General features: G+C 38.2%; 1 protein-coding gene across 1 annotated transcript; it reads right to left on the bottom strand.

Moving 5' to 3' along the window:
• Nucleotides 1-828: 828 nt before the first annotated feature.
• Nucleotides 829-19,590, bottom strand: LOC144038384 (zinc finger protein 518A). Its single transcript, XM_077550850.1, has 3 exons — nt 18,994-19,590; nt 17,551-17,592; nt 829-4,969 (listed from the first exon to the last, which is right to left on the bottom strand). Exon 3 carries the CDS (start codon nt 4,957-4,959, stop codon nt 1,036-1,038), a length of 3,924 nt encoding a protein of 1,307 aa, XP_077406976.1. The 5' UTR covers nt 4,960-4,969; nt 17,551-17,592; nt 18,994-19,590; the 3' UTR covers nt 829-1,035.
• Between the last annotated feature and the right edge of the window lie 1,457 nt (nt 19,591-21,047).

The following is a 21,047-nucleotide window of genomic DNA, read 5'->3' as shown; positions in this document are numbered from 1 at the left end:
GCCACAAGAGCAACCAGAAAATTCAGGTCAAGCTGTGGTAGACCTAATACATCTGATTGAAAATAGTAATCTTCCACACCAGACAGATTCAAGAGGGGAAACAAAAATCTTCATCTGAGAAACGCAGCAAAAAACAAAATCGAAGCGTTGGGTGCTGCCAGCGACAAAGAGAAGGTCCACACCCTGAGGATTAAGCATTTAAGTTATACATTTATGTTTCCAGAATTGTTATTTACACATTCATACATTTGGGTATTTTTCTTGTACAAGTAGCTAAGTTGATGTGTTGAATCGGCTGCTCTCCGTCATTCACTTGCATTTACCTAAAGTATGCTAGCTTCTGATAGGGTAGTGTTAGTCAGCTGATAGGGGATAGGAAGTGTTTCGCTCTAGCTGCTGTGTATGATGAGTAAATTTTAAATTAAGAATAAATCCATCTCCATCCTGCCTTTTCATTTTATAAACATTGTCCCATTACCCGCCAACGAATCCTTACATTAGACTATAGCTACACGATGTTAATTTGTCGTTTCAGAGTTTTTTTCTCGCAGATTTGACACTTTATAACGTCGCAAATTTGCGAGTTTTTTTCCACGGAAACATGCACTTTCAGGTGCTCACAGATTTTTGCGTAGAAAACAGTCAAAATGTTTATACAACTGATTTTTTATATTTTTTAACTGACCTGTTGAAAATCCTTATATGTCGAACATTGGGCTTCACTTAAAATTTGGCCCACACCTACAAAGCAGACCTGAGAAAATAGTTTGCGCACTATTTGTAAGGCGGTGCTTTTACCACACCTTCATGAATTAGAGTGTACCACAGTCACAGTTCAAAGACCTGTGCATGACTGAAATCATGCTAGGTCAATTTAATTTTACAGATAAAGCACCGATAAAATATCCATTACAAATAAAAACAAATGTATTTACAGAGAGAAAATGACAAGGTGAGAAAGGTGGTAAAATATACAGCTTGTAACCCTTTGAGTTCCTCACATAGGCCCGTTTATCCATACAAAAAGGTGAATTTTTACAATAGTTTATTCCAGTCTCTAGTTGCCTCCATGAGATGTCGCTGGCCATGGCCAATCCAATGTTCTTGGCTGTTGAATAGCCGGCCACAGAACCAGCAGTTAAACACCACAGTCTTTTTTCTACTGCCTAATAGTGGTTGCACGACTTCATACTTTTTTTTGGTCTTTTTCCTTAGCTTCAGTTTGAGAAGAAAACGCTCTCGGACTGAACTCTGAACTGCTCGGGGGCTTGGCTCACGGCTTTGCATCAGTACACCTTCAGTCAAGATCTCCCCTCTTAAGGTGCCAAGTTCAGTGAGCGCTTTAATTGTTTTCTGCGACAGTGACACCTTGGAAACAGCACCTTTGTGTCGATTTATTACCTTCATTATATTGGCCACTTCAGGAATATCAGCATCCGGATGATTCAGCACCACGACAGGCTGGTATCTACGGGGACATTTAATTTGCTGGAAACAGTTGTATGGGGCAAGTCTCAGAGTTCTTTCAACTTCTTTTGCTATCGGACTCCAAAGCACAGTTGTCTCTTTGTCAGTCTGAACTTTGTTTGTGAGCCTTCTTGCTTTATGCACCGTTGTTGGAAGCTCATCAAACAATGCTTTCCTGCTCAGTTTTCTTTGACTAGGAGGTCGAATTGGCCTTGGGGCTAGTTGAGGCTTATCTGCTTCACTTGGTTTTATCTTTGGTGTCAACTGAGGTGTCGAATCCCTGACAGCACTTTGTTCTTGATTCTGTCTGGTAATCGTCTTCTTCAGGTTGTTGGAAGCATTAGCGTTTGTTTTGTTTGAAGACATAAGAAAATACTGGGTTGGAGGTGATGTAGCCAAAAGTAAAGGTTGACAACTTGAGGAGGGTGAGCCACTTTTAAGCAGGCTTGTGGTAGGGCTGACTATTTTAAATACTACTTTGTTTCCTCTTTTTTCTTTGATGTGGCAAGACTGAGTGGTGGGTTTTATTTCTAAGTTGTTGAGAAGCACGCTCGATTTGGGTGGAGAAAGGTACCGCAGCAAAAACGTTTGGCGGCCAGTCTGCAAATTGCTTGGTTTGTCAGCAGAGCTCACAGGCATGGCCAAAACAGGTCGGGAGGACAGTGGGAGTTTTGCACTTGCTTGCTTGAGGCCGGAGCTGTTTGGAGCTTGAACAAATGGAATTGACCTTGGTAACAAGTAGCACCTTGGCTGTGTCTTAGCAACTTTGTCTGTATGATTATTATGTGATGCACTAGAAAGGAGTACAGGACCTGTTAAGTTTGGGCTATTGATGAAGAAATGGTGTGGCGATGCACTGACACCACTTTGAAGAGAAGAAACAAGTGTTGAAATTTTATCATTACCACCTGCCTTTGAAGTTTCAATATTTTTGTCTTTTGGAGGAACAGTCTCACCAGTAAGATTATTTGAGGTTTCAAACCCAGACTTCATGTAAGAGACATTGATTTGAGGGCTTATACAATTAGTAATAAGTCTAAAACTTGGAGTGGGCTTAACCTGCATTGGCAGAGTTTTCTCATTAGTTTTCAAGACTACTTGCTTTTCATTTTGCACTTGAATAAATTGTACAACTGTCTCTGTTTGTTTAGAAGAATCATTTGTATGTAAGGATTCATTTCTTTCCTTATGGAGTTGTTGTGTAATAATTTCATCTGAGTGTTGTTCTACAAAACTGCCCAACGCAGATGAAGTACTGTTTTTATAGGAGAGATCTTTAGATACAGGAATGAGCTCCTCCTCGATTTTTATAACATTAAAATCTTTCAGCACTGACTCTGGGTTTTCATCATCTGTATCAGCGCAGTCACCATCCTCTAAAGGTTTTGAAGATTCATCTAATGTTAGACTGCTCTTCATTTCTATGCTTGCTGTAAGTTCAGGCATATCATCATTTTGTTCAGACATTCTGGGTGGAATACCAAACGCTTCTTTTGAATAATTGTGAAAGGTGAATACTTTGTGGTTTAAAGAACTTTGTGCTGCCATGTCTTTTTCCCTAACTGAAGCGATTGAGCTCATCTCTGCTGGGGAAGCAAAATTTGCCACATTTTTCTTACAATTTTGATCATCATTTAAGAGTCTAATCCCAGTTCTTGTGCTCTCTGTACTTTCTAGAGAGCTTTGGGAAAACTGACCAGCATTTTCAGTTGAGTTACGAGAAGGAGTCTCTTTGTGCTCATCAAAAGTATTTTCTTTTCTGGTGCAAGTTATCTTCTCATCTACTCCACAATTCTCAACATTGTTTTTGCAGGTTGATTTACTCTGCAATGCCTCCTGAGAAACATTTAAAGAATTAACAGTGAATGTGTTGGGCACATTAGACACCTTAGCTTCAAATTTTGCTAATGTCTCAGAATTTTCCAAGATTGATTTGCTATCAAACTGATTTGTTTCTGAGCAGGCTGTCTGGGTTGGGGAATTTTGTCTGTCAATTGGATCAGGTGAATTTGTCACTGAATATGTCTCTTCAGTTGAAGACCCATTTACAGAATGACAACCTTTCCTCCCCAAATCGTCGCTATGAAGGGGGGACTCAAAAGTGAAAACAGATGTTTCTTCCTCTTCAATCTTCACTTTAACTGCCATGACATCTTCTGTTTGTATGCAAGATCTACTTTCCGGTGGAACAGCAAAGCAAGGCGATATGGAGCTCTTATTAGCAGATGATTCCCCATTCTCAACATGGACTTCATTTTTTAAAAATGGCGACCTGGTAGCTGAAGAGTCCAAATCATCCACTGATGAATTATCTTGAGGGCACATGTTTTGCTTTGCTACTGGTATTACTTTGAGGACTAGATGTTTTTTACCATCAACCATCTTAAATCCCATCACTTTGGTTGTACAGTTTGGGGGAAGAGATATTTTATTTTTGACCATTAGAACTTTCAGTGCATTAGGATTGGTTGGGGAGCCACAGCTGTCATTGTCCAGCAACATTACTGGTGATGATTGTTCCGCAGTCAAAGAGTTTTCATTAGCATAGTCCTTTTTTGCTGGTGACCCATCAACTGTTTGGTGGACTTCCATCTCAGGTTTTATTCTACCATTTTGGTTTGGTAAGATCCCTAAAATACCAAAGCCATTTGGTAACTTTTGTGTTTCTTGCAGCTCAGAAATATTTTTAAGTATACTTTGGCAATTTGGAGAGGAACTTGTTCGAGCAGCTCCAGGTTCTAATGTCTTCCACACATTTGGATGGACTTGTTGGTTGTATGGATGCTGGTCTGTCTTGTGAGCAGCTGATGTGTGTGTTTTAAGCTGTGTGATGGTTGTTGCACGATATCCACATATTTGACAAATTAAAGGTAAAGATATTGTGTGAGCTTTAAGATGGTTTTGATGATCCACTTCATTTAAGCTGATATGTCGACACCTGGAACATTTCCAGGGACTCTCATTATGATGATGAATGTGTTGGACAAATGTCCCTGCATCCACAGTGGTAAACTCACACCAGTCACAGTGAAACTTCCCATTAAGGCTGTGACACATTATGTAGTGTCTTGTCAGCAAAAGCAGTGAATATTGAATTCCATCAGAGCAGAGCTCACATGTGACCAACGTATTTTTGTGCCCAATCCGGTGACGTTGAAGAGCTGCAAATTCATTGGTGACAAATCCACACAAATCACAAGGGTAAGTAGGCAAAACTCCTTTGTGGGCCCCTCGAAAATGTTTAAGGAGATCATTCGGGCTGAACGTAGTAGTATCTTTACAGACCGAACAGCCAAAACTCAGAATGTTTCCAGAAAAAACAGCCCCTTGCTGAATTTTACAATGGGCTCTCTTGGTGGAAATGTGTTGCTTAACAGGTGGGCAGTCTTGATTGTCTTGACTGAGGCACCCTCTTTCTTTGAAATGTGGCATTTCTTTTGCATCCTTGTAATTTATGGCAGAACTAGGAGGTACTTTTAGGTCTTCTTCCATAGCTGTGGATCTACGAGAGAAAAAAAAGTTTTATATTAACTCTGGTAAAACGATTCTGTCATTCATTTAGTGCTTAACTCATTTGCTCCCAAAAAATGTATAAATATGTTCTATTTAAAATGTTTAAAGTGTCTCAAAGACATATTTATATGTTTTTTTCATGCTAGAGCATACAGGTGGCTTTGATGCCTCAACTCTCAACTGCAAAGAACGGTTGAAGAAATGGTAGTTATAACACAAACGGCAAGCAGGTGGCAGCAGAGCAAAAGAGATCAACCAGGGCCATGTTGGAAAAAAAGCTTTTACTCACATTTCTTAATAGATTTGTCAATAATGATGAAATTGAGCTATATTCTAATGCTAATTGCTGCAAAAGGGAAACAGATTTAAATATACTTTTTTTTCCCGATGAAAGAAGAGAATAATCTTTCTTTTAGTATGTTCCATGTTTTTATAGCAATAGAACACAATACTCTGTGAGCCTTGAAAAATCAGTCAAAATCCAGTAAAACAGCCGGAAGTGAAGAGGAATGTTTAAATGAAAATGGCTGGGAGTGAATGAGTTAATGATTACAATTTACGTAATATACCATCATTACAGTAAACCATGGCCCGGCATCAGATTAGTAAAGAAAAAGCAAAAAAAAACAACTTTAGAATATAACATGATATATTGACTGAGTAGTAGAGGGGAAAAGTTATTTATTATTATTTTGGGGATATGTTGTAGCATTTATATATTATTATTATATTTATATATATTATATATCATTTTTAATTGTATTTATAATTTTTTTTGTGCATATTTATCAATTGCAAAGGTTTCATTATAACAAACCAATTTTAATATCACACAGACAACCCAAGCATATATAAAACTAAGTTTCTAAATGATGATTTTATTTACCAAATGGGGGGTTGATATAATTGCTGATGAGTCTTTCACACCACCGCTGTGGAGGAATTATGGACCACTCTACTTTGCAGAATTGTTTCAACTCTGGCATGATGGAGGGTTTTCTAGCATGAACTTCCCGTTTAAGGTCACATCACAGCATCTCAATTAGATTTAAATCCAAACTTTGACTTGGCCACTCCAAAACCTTAATTTTGTTCTTTTTGAACAATTCTGAGGTGGAGTTACTGGTTTGTTTTGGATTGTTGTCCTGCTACATGATACAAGTGCGTTTGAGTTTGAGGGCACAAACTGATGGCCGGACATTCTCCTTCAGGATCTTCTGGTAAACAGCAGAATAAATTTTTCCGTTAACCACAGCAAGTTGTGATAGTCCCGAGGAAGCAGGGCAGCCCCAGACCATCACACTGCCACCACCAAGCTTTGGCATCATGTTCTTTTAATCAAATGCTGTGCCATTTTTACAACACACCTTCCCAAAAAGTTACATTTCTGACTCATCAGTCCACATAATGTTTCTCTAAAAGTCACGAGGGTCATCAAGATGCTTTTTGGCAAATGAGACAAGCCTTTGTGTTCTTTTGTGACAGCAGTGGTATTTGCCTGGGAACCCTCCCATGGATGCCATTTTTTAGCAGTGTCTTACTGGGAGTGGAGTTATGAACAGCCAAAACTCAGGAAGTTGCCAGAAAAAAATAATGTGACTCAGTATTTTGGTTTTCTTTTTTTGTCTTAAAAAAGAAAACCAAAGGACCGTATAGATTTGAAGACAAGAGTAACCTTTTTAACCGATCATGTGACTGTCACAAAATGGCAGCACTGTACTTAATGCAAAAATATTCATAAAAAGTACAATTAAATCATAATCGCAAAAATTGACATTTTTTTCAGGAAAGAGTTGAAATTAACCATTTCACAGAATAGCTGGTTAGTTTCTCATAAGTCTTTTGTTCCTTATAAGGTGGTAGCAATCGGGTTTGGGGGTGTGGCCTGTGAAAATGAACTCAGCTTTCCCCAAACTGGAGGGTTAATTACTTTGTCACATAACACCCCCCACCCCCCTTTAAGTAAAATCATCGTTTAGAAACTGCATTTCATATATCCGAGGGTTGTTTCTGTGTGACGTGATATTAAAATTAATTTGATTAAATTAAAACTTTGCAAGTGATACATTTGCGAAAAACACAGAAATCAGGAAGGGGGCAAATACTTTTCACAGCAATTTTAACCTGCTTGTAGGGATACCGCTCAGGGTTTTCAAAGTTATCATTTGTTTAATCTCCATTAAAGACATCTTAAGTAGGCAGGGGGAACAAACATCAATGTGAGATTCTCTGAAGACAAAGAGTATGTACAACCTGAGTTTCTATAACTCTTTGACTGCCAGACGTTTTCAGAAAAGGGATGCCGTGGGTGCCAGCCGATTTAAGCATTTTGACTGATCTTTTGACTGATCTTTCAAGGTCCACATAAAATTATGGGTTTGGACTATGGAAACACACATACTACCAAATGAAAGATTGGACTTTCACCTTTCATCAGAAAAAAAAGTTTGTTTCTACCTTATTCCGTTTTTGAGTAATCAACAATAGAAAATGGTTAGTTTCACCTCTGTTTTGAAACAAACGTCTTTTAACGTCTTTGGCACTCCTCCATAGGATTTTACTAAACGTTATTTAACGTTTTTGGCAGTCAAAGAGATAAGAAAGCAGGAGTAAAGCTTTCAATTTACAGTGTCCCCTTGTTTATCACGGCCTTACGTTCCAAGAAAAACCCACAATAAGTGAAATCCGCTCAGTAGACGTTGACTTTTTGGGGGGTTTTGTTTCATTTCTTTTGATTACATCTCTGTAATGGAATAATGAACCACCCCACACGGTTTCTATGCTTCTAAACACTTGCTACAACTAATACATGCAAATGTTAAAATCAGTGGTGATTCCTCTAAGACTGCAAGGGAAGCTCAGCTGCTGATTATAGGCTGCATTCTACTCACACTCCAGCAGGACACATGGATGTGTTTGGAAAAAAATAAAACGAAGAAAAAGAAGGAAGGTAGGTGTCATGACTTGATAGCTAGTTGTAATTTATATTGCTTTGCCTCCCTCTCTGCAGGCGTTTCAGCATAATTATTTTTCTCTTAATCCCAACCTGTGTACCGAGCGGGTGATTTGAATATGGAGAACCAAAAAAGGCCAAATTAAAAAAATAAATCTTTTTGGTATTATTTCCATTTATATTCATTTTTGGTCCTCCATATTTAATGGACATGACATTTTCATTTTATAAATAGTCATTATACAACAAGTTAACATCCATTACATTAAATTTCATTTGACATTAATTTTTTTTTAAAATATTAATCCATATTTTCAGGTTTGTATTACACTTGATTACTCAATACAATTACATACATTGTCACAGCCACTTCCATATCCACAATAGTGCAGTGGTTAAAGCAAATAACTGGTACAATAAAGGTCAGGGTTTAATTCCTGCTTGGAACACATTTTAACACAATTTTAATTTCACATAATAGTCATTGTCCAATTATTTAATGCTGCTCTATATAATAATTTGACGCAAAATATCTTCACAACAGCCTTTTAATTTGACCATTTTATTACAAACATTTTTAATTAGTAGATTAACACCTTAGCTGTTTACAAGCCTTTCACCAATAGTTTTCAGACTAGATTAGGGTTCAAATTTACCGCACTTTGCGGATGTGCAGTCATGTGCGCATTTGTGTATTTGAAGAAGAGAGTGTACAGTTAATTTTTTTGGCCACAGGTGGCAGTAGCGATTAAAAATTCAATTTGCGGCATTTTGCAGCTTAAACATATATATTTTTTAATGTCATTTAACATTATTGTTAGGGCTGGGCGATTAATCGATTTTTTGAATTCATTTTGTTGCTCTACGCCCACGGCTTTCGCCCCCATGGGCTTCCGTACCCTTAGCTCTGCCAGTCGTGTCCTCACACACTCCATATGGGAGGAACTCAACAACAACAAAACTCCCGCAAAAAAAAAAAAGTTTACTATATTTACCGTGGAGGAGTCATTTACACAAGGAAGCATGTATGACAAGAAAGGGGCACAATAAGAGCAATCACCAAAGCGAACATGTTGCACCTCGCTAATGATATGGCACCCATGTATACAGAGAGGAAGACTCGATTTCACCACTTGCTAAAAAACGAGAGAACCCAGGTATATGCTACTGCTACCTAGCCATAAGTAAATTGTTCAAGTTGCCCCACGCCATTTGTTAAGGCAGTGGTTAATTTGCCATGACTGGCAACTCAAATGTTAGTGATATTTTTGCTCTGAACTATTTTCAGTGACAAAACAAATTGAAAAGTGAAAGAAGATCTATAGGGGGTGAACTTGGTGAAGCGAATTAATCACGGGAAAATATCCGATTTACGGCAGGCTTACTCCGGGGACTAGCCAATCAAATAACGCTAAAAGGAAATTTGCCAGTCATGGCAAAACAGCCACTTCAATTTACATAACAACTTGCACAGTGGTACCTCGGAGTTTAAACGTCAAAGTCAGAATTGTTTAACATGTAAATGCAATTAATCTGTTCAGAAGCTCCAAAAACAGAAAATTCCCCTTTTTTAAATTTCTATTTATTGAAAAATAAAAAAAAATAAAAACATGTACACCCTGTACAGTATTTAAACAATAAAAAATACCTTACCTTATTTGTTGTGGTTTGATGGCCTCAGTGGATGAAAAATGCTATGTTAATGAATCCATGCTTTAGTTCAGTGCTGAGTTAGTATATTTTACATTGGGCATTTTGTTAGACCACCAAGGGGCTCTTGTGCGCTGTTTAGCATCAGGCACGTTGTTGAACAGCTAAGGGAGGTCCTTGTGCCAGTATTTACGGAAGTAGTTACAACGGCGAGATAATCTCCTTCCTAAATCCACTATGGTTCATAGCACTGTACGTTTATCTTTTCTGCCACTGGCACTGCTGTCTTTCTTTGGGCCCATGTCAAAGAAAATTGTCGTGGAAAAATCCAAATGCACTGGCGAATGTAAAGAGCACCTTCGGGAGTATTCACCTGCTCTGACTGAAAATGAACAGCACTTCGTCTCCACTACCGTGACTACGTGAGCATTCTGCATCGCTCGGCTTCACTCAGCCACCCGATCAAGGTACGTTCGGCTTTGCTTGGTTTGCTTGGGTGTTCAAACTTTGAGAATGAGGTCAAACTCCGAGGCATTTTTTACTCTACTTTACCGATTTGTACGAGTTCTGAGAGGTTCGAACTCTGAAAAATCAGCAGACAATTGGAGGGGATGACAAGCTCAGACCTCGGTTCCTACATTAACTCTTTCACTGCCACTGACGTTCAAAGATGGCAAGCAAAAACCTACGGAGGGCTGCCAATGACGTTAAATGACGTCATCCAATTTTTATTTTTTAGAAACGGGTAGAGGGAACCCTTCCGCATCTGTGGTGAAAGTTTCCAGCAAGTCTGTTGTGCCTAATGACTATTTTGGCCCCTAGAGGGCAGCGATGACTCTCTTTTGACAAGATTGGGTAGGCGTCAGCAGAAGACGTGAGGCAGGGCTAGAGTGTTGAGGGGACATTGGCTGAAGAAGCCATAATGGCGACCGGTTTTTGCAAGCAGCTCACGGTCGAGCCGTTTTTTTCAAAGACGAAAAGCATCGACCAACGCTATTAACTCTTTCACTGCCAGACGTTTTCAGAAACGGGTTGTCACCAGTGCCAGCCGATTTAAGCATTTTGACTGATCTTTCAAGGTCCACAGAAAATGTTGTGTTTGGACTATGGAAACACACATACTACCAAATGAAAGATTGGACTCTCATCTTTCATCAGAAAAAAAAGTTTGTTTCTACCTTATTCCGTTCTTCAGTAATCAAAATAGAAAATGGTTACTTTCACCGAAATTCTCTGTTTTGAAACAAAAAACGGAGAAAAAGGGCTTTTTGTGAAACGATGTTATTTCATGCACTCCAGTGAATTGTACACTTCTTTTTGTCCATGAATGATGGCACAAACACCTAAATAGTGCTTTACTTCTGTAAAACGCTTTCACCAACAATGAAAAAGTGTTTTTTGATTGCAAAATACGTTTATTTCCATTCAACAGTGTAACAATTTGACAAAACAATTTCGCAAACTATTTACAAATGTGTGCAACTGTGGTACTACTTACAATTATGTGGATGTTTCAAATACAGTTTTTCTTTTTATAACGCTCTCCTGCATGCAAGGAGACGCCGTCGGACTCGCACAACAGTTTACTTTCATTTTGTCCGTTTCGCGTGCAAACGTTACACGTTACACTTTCCTTTTTTCCGGGGAATAAATAGCAAGTAGCAGACTGTACACACTCCTCCGATGAATATGCATTGGACTCGGGGCACTCTTCGTTGTCCGATCGAACGTCCGCCTGTGCGTGCTCGATTGTGCTCCGCGTTTATGACGCCGTCATAGCCGCCGCATCAGCGGTTCCAATTTCGCCGTCAAGCTCGGATTCACCTTCATCATCATCGATGATGATCATCGTCGTCATCAATGTGCTCTTTTAGCGTTGGTCGATCCCTTTCGTCTTGTAAGTGTAGAGAGCTGCTTTCCAAACGGGCACCACTTCCTCCTCAGCCATCTAGCTTCCCCCCCCCCCACATTTTCTACTGCCGCGCCAATGCTTTCCATCCACGGAGTAATCATCATCATCATCATCATCGATGATGATCATCGTTGTCATCAATGTGCTCTTTTAGCTTTGGTCGATGCTTTTGTCTTTGAAATAAAACGGCTCGGGCGTGAACTCCTCGCAAACGGTCGCCATTTTTCCTTTGTTTTCCATTCTGATCTCCTGCTCGACGCTCTAGCTCCGCCTCTACTGACGCCCACCCGATCTTGTCAAAAGACAGTCATCGCTGCCCTCAAGGGGCCAAAAATAGTCCTTAGGCACAACAGACCTAATTGAAACTTTCACCAGAGATGCGGAAGGGTTACCCCCACCCGTTTAAAAAAAAAAAAATTGGATGACGTCTTTTGACGTCATTGGCAGAGCTCCGTAGGTTTTTACTTGACGTCTTTAAACGTCAGTGGGAGTGAAAGAATTAAGAGCACATTGATGACGACGATGATCATCATCGATGATGATGATGGTGACTCCGAGGTTGACGGCGAAGTTGGAAGCGTTGACGGGGCGGCTATGACGACGTCATAAAAGGTTCACGGGCGAGCGATGCCAACACCGGAAAACGCGGAGCACAACCGAGCACGCTCAGCGCGACGTTCAATCGGACGACGAAGAGTGCCCCGAGTCCAATGCATATTCATCGGAGGAGTGTGTACAGTCTGCTACTTGCTATTCCCCGGAAAAAAAGGCCGGTTGCACGCGAAACGCACAAAGCGAAAGTGAAACTAATCTGTGGTGCGAGTCCTGCTGCGTCTCCTTGCACGCAGGGGAGCGTTATAAAAAGAAAAACTGTATTTGAAACATCCACATAATTGTAAGTAGTACCACAGTTGCACACATTTGTAAATAGTTAGCGAAATTGTTTTGTCAAATTATTACACTGTTGAATGGAAATAAACGTATTATATTTTGCAAACTAAAAACACTTTTTCATTGTTGGTGAAAGCGTTTTACAGAAGTAAAGCACTATTTAGGTGTTTGTGGCATCATTCATGGACAAAAAGAAGTGTACAATTCACTAGAGTGCATGAAATAACATTGTTTCACAAAAAGCTTGTTTTCGCCGCTTTTTGTTTCTAAACTGAGAATTTCGGTGAAAGTAACCATTTTCTATTGTTGATGACTGAAGAACGGAATAAGGTAGAAACAAACTTTTTCTTCTGATGAAAGATGAGAGTCCAATCTTTCATTTGGTAGTATGTGTGTTTCCATAGTCCAAACACAACATTTTCTGTGGACCTTGAAAGATCAGTCAAAATGCTTAAATCGGCTGGCACTGGGGACAACCCGTTTCTGAAAACGTCTGGCAGTGAAAGAGTTAAAGCCAAAATGTGATTTTTTTTTTGTGTCATATTGAGGGACAAAAGTAGCACTGTTTAGCTTTTAAAACAAAGTTGACAAAAAAGTTTTACTTTTCTACTTTATCAACACAGATTTACATTTCAATAAGTATTTGATTCAAGGTAGAAATTTTGCACATTGATTCCAATATGGTTACTTTTGTTAACTGATAAAATAGAAGCAAAACTTTTTAAATTATTGGTTTATGTAAAAAAAAAAAAAAAGGCTTGAAATGTGCATTTTTAGCCTTATCAAAACACTGATTTTTAAGTTTTTCCCCAAAATTAAATGGTCGAGACATACCCAAAATGCTTTGCTGGGATGCTAACATCATCTACTCAGGTTGAGACAAGATTAGTTCTACTTCCGGGTGCTACGTTAAGCCTTTTCAAGCGGTAGCTTGGGTGGATGGTTATAACCACTCAATTGATCTTATAGATATGATGCATGTGTAAACTAAATGGCGATTACCGTTTGCTTACTTTAAATGGTAATCGCTAGCACACTAATGCTAATCGTGGTTGCTAACCGATTGTTGGTGTTTAATAATGCATATGTATAAAAGATCATGAGGACTTATATCCACTCAATTCAACTTACGTCTAACGTCGAGTGAATTAGCAAAACAAAAAAGATTAATCGATAGAATAAGTGACAGGAAAATCTATTTAAAAAGTCATTAGTGACACTACTCAACTTCATTTACAGTATAAAGCACTTTAAAACAGCCATTACTGCATACAAAGCTGTAAATGGAAAAATCTGTCATGGAATAGACAGGTAAAACAAAATAACACAAAATATTCTAATAAATATTATAAGTGGGTAAGTGAATAAGTAAACAAAATAACAAACAAGTAGGTAGGTAAATAAATACATAAAATAAATATCAATAAATTAAAACCACAAAATACAGCAGGCACCATAAAACACTGAAACAATGGTGAGTATCATGCCAAGTCAAACACCAAAGAACAAAGATGATGTTTTAAAAGTTAATAGAGAGGGAGGTTGTCTAAAATCTCACTAATGTTTCTAGAGAGGAAAATAATGCTAAGCGCTGCATAAATATAAGTTAAAAAAAAGATATATATACATATCTAGAAATGAAAGTTGGTCGATCATTATTAAGTGTAAATAAGTTTTTAATGTCTTCTGTATTCATAATTGTTCTTTCACCAAGCAAAAATATTTTATTTTTATCTGAATACCCGATTATTCAATAGAATTTTCTGTAGGATATTTGAATACTAAAATATTCGATAGCTGCAACCCAAGAGGGGACTGCAACCCGCAGCACTATACTGGTTCATACATAGCAAAGATGGATAATGAAAGAGACGACCAGACACCTAACAGTTGGGGAGGACTGGCTATCAGGAATTTCCCTAATGCCCAGTCCATTTTCCGGCCAGTGGCCTTTCGCCCCAGTCGATAAATATTAATTGGTGCATATCGCCGGCCACTGTGCGCACTCCCTTCCCACGGCGATGAATCGTGGATAGTAATCGCTGGATGTTGGTCGAACACCCCCCGGTAACACCTCTGCCTCAATATGAGCCAAGAAAAACCCTGAGGGGTCGACATTAACTGTGGCCCAAGGCAACCACGTGACTGTGTCGGGCCACCTTTGGTTACCTAATGCTGGCCCGAACCACCACCACTGTAAACTTCAACAGCAAACTTATTATCTAGCCCAGTTTTTTCCCAAACCTGGTCTTTGGGTAACACTATCCAGCCTGTTTTCCATGTCGCCCTATTCCAACATAGTTGATTCCAATGATCAGCTCATCAACAAGCTCTGGAGGAACCTGATAACGATCCTCACTTGTGTTGGAGAAGGGAGACATGGAAAACGTGTGTGGCGGCTGGCATAGCATCTAGCTTCGTTGCGCTCCGATCACAGCAGATAAAAGTCTTTGATCGCCGCAAATAGTTTTAAAGTAGGGCAGGGGTCGCTATCTTTGCCTGTAGACTAATCACCAACAGCAGTCGCGATTAGTCGACTAATCGGAACATATTGTCGCTCTCCTGTGAAAAAACACTTATGTCCTTTCTTTTTTACACGTTTTTGCTATGTCTTCATTCAGTTTCATCTCCTAAACTTACAAATGTCAAAAATGGACATAAGTGTTTTTCACAGGACAGCGCCGACATGTAAATAGCAGCATATTGCACCAACAAACATCTGCTCTTTTTAAAACCATCATTAGTTTATATTTTGAATTCTTTAAAAGTATGTACAAATTAATAATGAAGACAATTTAAGGTTATAGTACATTGAACTTACATTTTGCCGCTTGCACCATAATTTCTGACATGTTTATAAATTGATGATGATACTGTGGGCTTTAGATTTTTTTTTGCTGTAAATATTAAGTGTATTTTAAAATTAAACAAAAAAAAAAAGCAGAATAGCACTAATACTATGAAACTATAATATTTCACTTTTCCATGGGACTAAGCCTTTTTTTAATGTAGGGCTAGAATGTAGTGAAATCAGATGAGTAAAATTAGGAAAATACACTGTGCTGTACACAACTAAAATAAACACCTGCATTGTTTTTTATTTTGTTGTATTTACCCTTTATTCAAAAATGTTTTTTGGTTCACTAGTATGTGTAATTTATAAGTAGAAAATTGATCTACACAAACAAAATGTGGTATGCACCTGAAATGAAAAAAATAAAGAAATCCTTAACTCATTCACCCTCAGCCATTTTCAATGAAGCAATCCCCTTCGCTCCAGGCTGTTTTGCTGGATTTTGACTAATTTTGCCAGGCCCAAAGAATATTGTGTTCTATAAACGACTGGACTATTAATATTAATTGTCATGAGTAGTTGACTAATCTTGGCAGCCCTAATTCCCAGTAATTAGTCTTGTATTGGTATTTATTCATTTGATTAACAGCTGCACAGCTAGCACACAATTCAACAGAGTCCATTAGGGATGCACCGAAATGAAATTTTTGGGCCGAAAGCGAAAAATGCTTGGCCGAAAACCAAAACGCCCAAAAAAAATTATGGCAATTTTTTAAAAATTGTATTATTATAATTAATTAAAATTATAATATTATTATAAAATATTTAAGCCACGGGCATTTTGACAAAGCACAATATAAATTTAAATAAGTCCACACCACAGACATCAGAGACATGTTGGCGAATAATACATTAAACACCAAACGCGGGGTGAGCAACAGAGCATTTTCTGGCGGTGCAATTGCACTTTATAGTCAATGTACAGTACTTCGCACCGGCGGCCACGGATGCGTGCGAAGCGGATGACGCATTTGTAGGCTATTTGGAGCGGGACACGGTGCGGAGCACTTAAAATCGGCACATTCATGTGAATGTGCAACGTTTAAAAATAAATTATTTTTTTTGCACCAGCCAATCGGCTTTGGGAATGGACTGCAAAGTCATACACTGCATCCTGTACGGATCTGTATTCACCCGGAGATAGTGGTGTTTACTTGTTTAAAACTGTTGATGGCAATAGTGCTAACATTAGCTAAAGTATTTAGCACGGCCACCAGAATGCAAATGAAAAAGTGGAAGCGTTCGAGGGGCTCTCATCAAAGAAAAAAAGGAAGGCGCTGCAGGAGAAAGAGTGGCTCAGCTGTAGTGCAGTACTCGGCAGCGCTTTCTTTTTTGACATAGTTTACCAAGCGACCCTTTCTTTCTCCAGTGTGCACAATGAAGCTACCGGTACTCACAAACGGACACAAGGCACAAGCAGACACTCACTCCCGTGTTTGGTGTTTAATTCAAACAGACACTTGCTTACAGCGTTTTTTGTTTGTTTTTTTGCGTCACCACAACATCCTCTTTCAGCCATATTCTTTCGGCTTGAATTTTCGGTGGCCGAATATTCGGTGCATCACTAGTGTCCATTCAACATTTGTAGCTTTTCTTCTTCGGCTGTCTTAATGAGGTACGTCATTATGTGGGTGAGACCAAGTGTTCAGACTGAGATACCACAGCTTGTGTGTAAATTGGTTGGGATATACTCCTAAATGTTGAAGCACTGCGTTATTGAATATAATTCTTTGAACTTGTCTTGAAAAGAGCTTGTACACCCATATATCTATCGTGAATGGGACTTTTTAGAGCTACTAGATTTTTTTTGCATTTTATTTACGCATTTAGTTTTTAAAATGAGTTTTTAATCAGCTACAGTTTGTGAGACCATCCTACCCACAGATTCTCAACATCCACGTATGAACAGTTCACAAAAAACACATAAAAATAACATTCCCATTCGGCCCATTTTGTCCATGTCCATGTGCTCAGCTCAATATCGGCTCGCCAAATGGCTTCTATTCCCGATTCTGTCCTTTAAAGTTTCTCCACCTACTGCATACGCGATTCTTTCACTTTTGTAGACGCTATCAGAAAATATTTTCCTATTTAGTCATAGTACACTGCATGAAGGTTTGATTTAAAGCATATAATTTTTACCTGGTTTTAAACAAGTTCATTTTTGGGCTCTCATGTCACACACACTCCTGGACCACAGATAAATGCAACAGGGCAGAAATGCAGAATGGCTTGCTCACAGCACATATTCAGAAACGGGCAGTTTAAAGATTTACTTACCTAATGTCACCTAACCTAAGATTTACTTACCTAATGTCACACTTGATGGGTAGATTCCAGAGATGCAACCAACTATTTGTATACAAACAAAAAAAGAAATCAGTTTCACCCTTTTAAATTTAAACAATGCTTCAACTCTAGGCGATGTGAGCTGATGTTAATTTGTGCTGCTTTATTCACTTATCAGCAAACCTTTTTTTTTTCACAAAGTGGATAGTTTGCCGTTACTGGCAAATAACCACTTAGCGCCATTTTGCTGTGAATCGTTTGAGAACTACAAGTACAAATTATGCACCAGTGAATGTGTACTAACTCATGGCATAATGGTTAAAGCGATCACCACATCAGTAAATGGTCACAGGTTTGAATCCCGCTTTATAAATTTGTTTAAAACTACAATTTCTTGACAACAGCCTATATGCTCTGAGGGTTATTGTCAGGGTTACGGCTGGTAATGCCGATAACAGCCAGTGGCAAAACAAAATAAAAACTTCATAAAAAGACACAGAAAGTGGGGAAGTGAGGCAGGATCCACGGCCAGTCCATGATTCTGAATTTCTAATGTGTAAAAAATGCAAAGTGTTGATTTTATATTGTTTCATATTCAAAATAAAACCTTGCAATCCTATGTCGTGTTTTGTCACGACACAATTTTGTGCTCAGAAATTTTACTGAATACAAACTTAACTGGGTGGAATACAGATATTGTTTATAAACTCATGTACTAATTAGCCCAGAGAAAACTACATACATGAAAAAGCTCAACTTTCTAGGGGGTCTCACATCCATTGCTGCTTATTACAATTTATAATGCGCAAAAAGTACATAGTGCTGATTTTATATTGTTTTGTATCTTAAATCAAATCTTGGAATGCTAAGGGTTCATGCATCTGTATTTTAACAATTTTTTACATGTAGATTTCCTGTAGCAATATGTTGTATACAACACGGATACCTGTGATCATTTTGACCCCGATAATCACGATGTGAATATTTAATCACTCATCATCTCAACGTGCAGGTATGTATCCTCATCCACAAAGGTTGGCTCACTAAATTATGGGTCAGATGTAGGACACAAGAGAGCAAAAAGTTGGCTGTTTCACAACATAAAGAAACAATGGCTTGGCTCACTTAAGAACACACGCATACACTAATACGCGCACACTAACATTAAAAGGGCAAAATATCCCAGCATTTGCACGACAGAATGATGTAAATCTGTTGACTTTGCTGAGTGACTGTTGAACAAGTTTAAAAGAAGGGGGAGCGCTGCATCAGTAGAATTAAAAGCTACTCGCGAGAGAGAAAATTACTTGACACCACTGCCACAATGACTGGGATATTCGTGTATAATTTTGGCCATCGAAAATACATTATGCCTGGAGTTTATTGATTAGTTAGTTGACATGTAAATAAAGCCACCACCCACGCGAAGCTATACAAAGTTACGGAAAATCAAAATGTTCTTACTATTAACTTGCTGGAACTTCAGCCTCGGTCCCGTTGACAGCGAACATAATGAAACACGGTGACGCCGGCAAAAGACACACAGCGGCAATATTCGCCGTCCTTTTCAGCTCTCTGTGGAACCACAGCGACGGCGGCCATGACAGTCCATCCGGGTGCTTTCGTTGATGCTCCTGACGCTCAAGTAGAAGCGGATGGATATGTCTTGTCGAAAACTAAACTAGTTCTGACATCTATGTTTTTCCTGGTGAAAACTGCTCTTAAAGCTTTGTCGCGAAGTAGATCATATCACCTCGATAAACCGTAACGATGTGTATCGGCGTTCACATGGCATGTCTACTACGTCATGGTTGAGCTCGTGTGTGTAGTATGGTGGAAGGAGAAGCAATGGCGGAAGTACGCCAATTCCTTTTGATTTCGCCATGGCAGATAATAGTCTTAATCAAAATGCTGACCCACTTCGTGAGTCAATATTTATTTCCCTTTTTAATGTATTGCTGCCTAAAATGTTTGGGTTCCATGCTTCTCTTACCACTGCCTGTTACACTCTATACTTGGACTCCATTACACTTCGACCATCACGGTCACTTTACGTCACTGAGACTTGGCGGCCATTGAACCAACGTCATCATTCATACCATACCACAATACAATATTCCTTAAGCCTTTGTGCGTCACTCTTATGTTGAGTTCATAACGTGAATACAAAATTAAGAGCTGCTGTAGAGTTAATAACGTGAATACAAAATAGTTATAAGCGGAAGACCTATGGTGTTCCTCATTATAGATGAGTCAGTAGTTAGCAGTATACAATCTTTATAAAATAGGCTATAGTATTAATAATGCTTTGCATTTATATGTTCAGCTGCATAAATAGGAAATAAATGCGAATTGGAAGTGTTGTCCATTGTCTCTCAGACCTAGACAATCACTTTTACAAAAATGATTACTGCAGTTTCATTTGTATTATATGGACGATCAATTCAACAAAAATCTAAAAATGGAAAATGCATTTTCTTTCTTTTTTTCTTCTTTTTTTAAAGAGATTTTTTTTTTTAGATCATTCTATACTAATAAATACATTAGAAATATAAGGCATAAGAGGTTTAGCATATACATGGAGGAAAAGTTATTTGGATAATAGATATCAGTACTTACAGTTAAACAATATACAATCAAAACACTTGAAGATCACTCATGGAGTTCCCCAAAGGTCTGCTAGGCCCAAAATTACTTATATTGTATATAGATGATATCTGTTGTGTCTCAAAAATATTAAAAAGTGTCTTATTTGCTGATGACACAACTCTGTACAGGAGAGAACCTGACTATTGTGGAGTATGAATTAAACACATAAAAAAATGGTTTGATATGAACAAATTATCACTCAACTTAAATAAAACAAAGTTGATAGTTTTTGGTACTGGACAAACCACACAACAGGTCAAAATTATGGTAAATTTTATTGAAATAGAAAGAGTGTATGAAAATAAATTTATTGGAGTAGTTATTAATGAAAAATTATGCTGCAAGTCACACATAGATTATGTCAAAAGGAATAAGTAAACAATTATAGGGCTACTCTCTAAAACTAAGGCTGTCCTGAATAAGAAGTCATACACATTATATTGTTCATTATTATTACCATATCTGACCTATTGTGTGGAAATCTGGGAAACGCATATAAAACAAATACCGATCCTGTTTTCAAACTGCAAAAAAGATCCTTAAGAATTATTAATCGATCAAAATATACAGAACCAACTCATTCTCTATTTATTAAATCAAATATAATGAAATTTTACGACTTAGTTGAGTTTAAAATAGCACAAATAATGTATAAAGTACACAACAATCTACACAGTATTCAGAAGCTGTTTGAAATAAGAGTCCTTATAACATAAGGGGTACAAGTGTCTACAAAAAAAAATTAAAACAAGAACAAATATTAAGCAAAGGTGTGTTTCTGTAAAAGGTGGTAATTTGTGGAATAATTTGGGAATGGACCTGAAAAGATGTCAGTCACTTGCTGAATTAAAAAAAAATGTTTAAAAGAA

This window comes from Vanacampus margaritifer, chromosome 18 (genome assembly GCF_051991255.1).
Source record: "Vanacampus margaritifer isolate UIUO_Vmar chromosome 18, RoL_Vmar_1.0, whole genome shotgun sequence".
Taxonomy (NCBI): domain Eukaryota; kingdom Metazoa; phylum Chordata; class Actinopteri; order Syngnathiformes; family Syngnathidae; genus Vanacampus; species Vanacampus margaritifer.
This window is presented reverse-complemented; position numbering and strand designations above follow the sequence as displayed.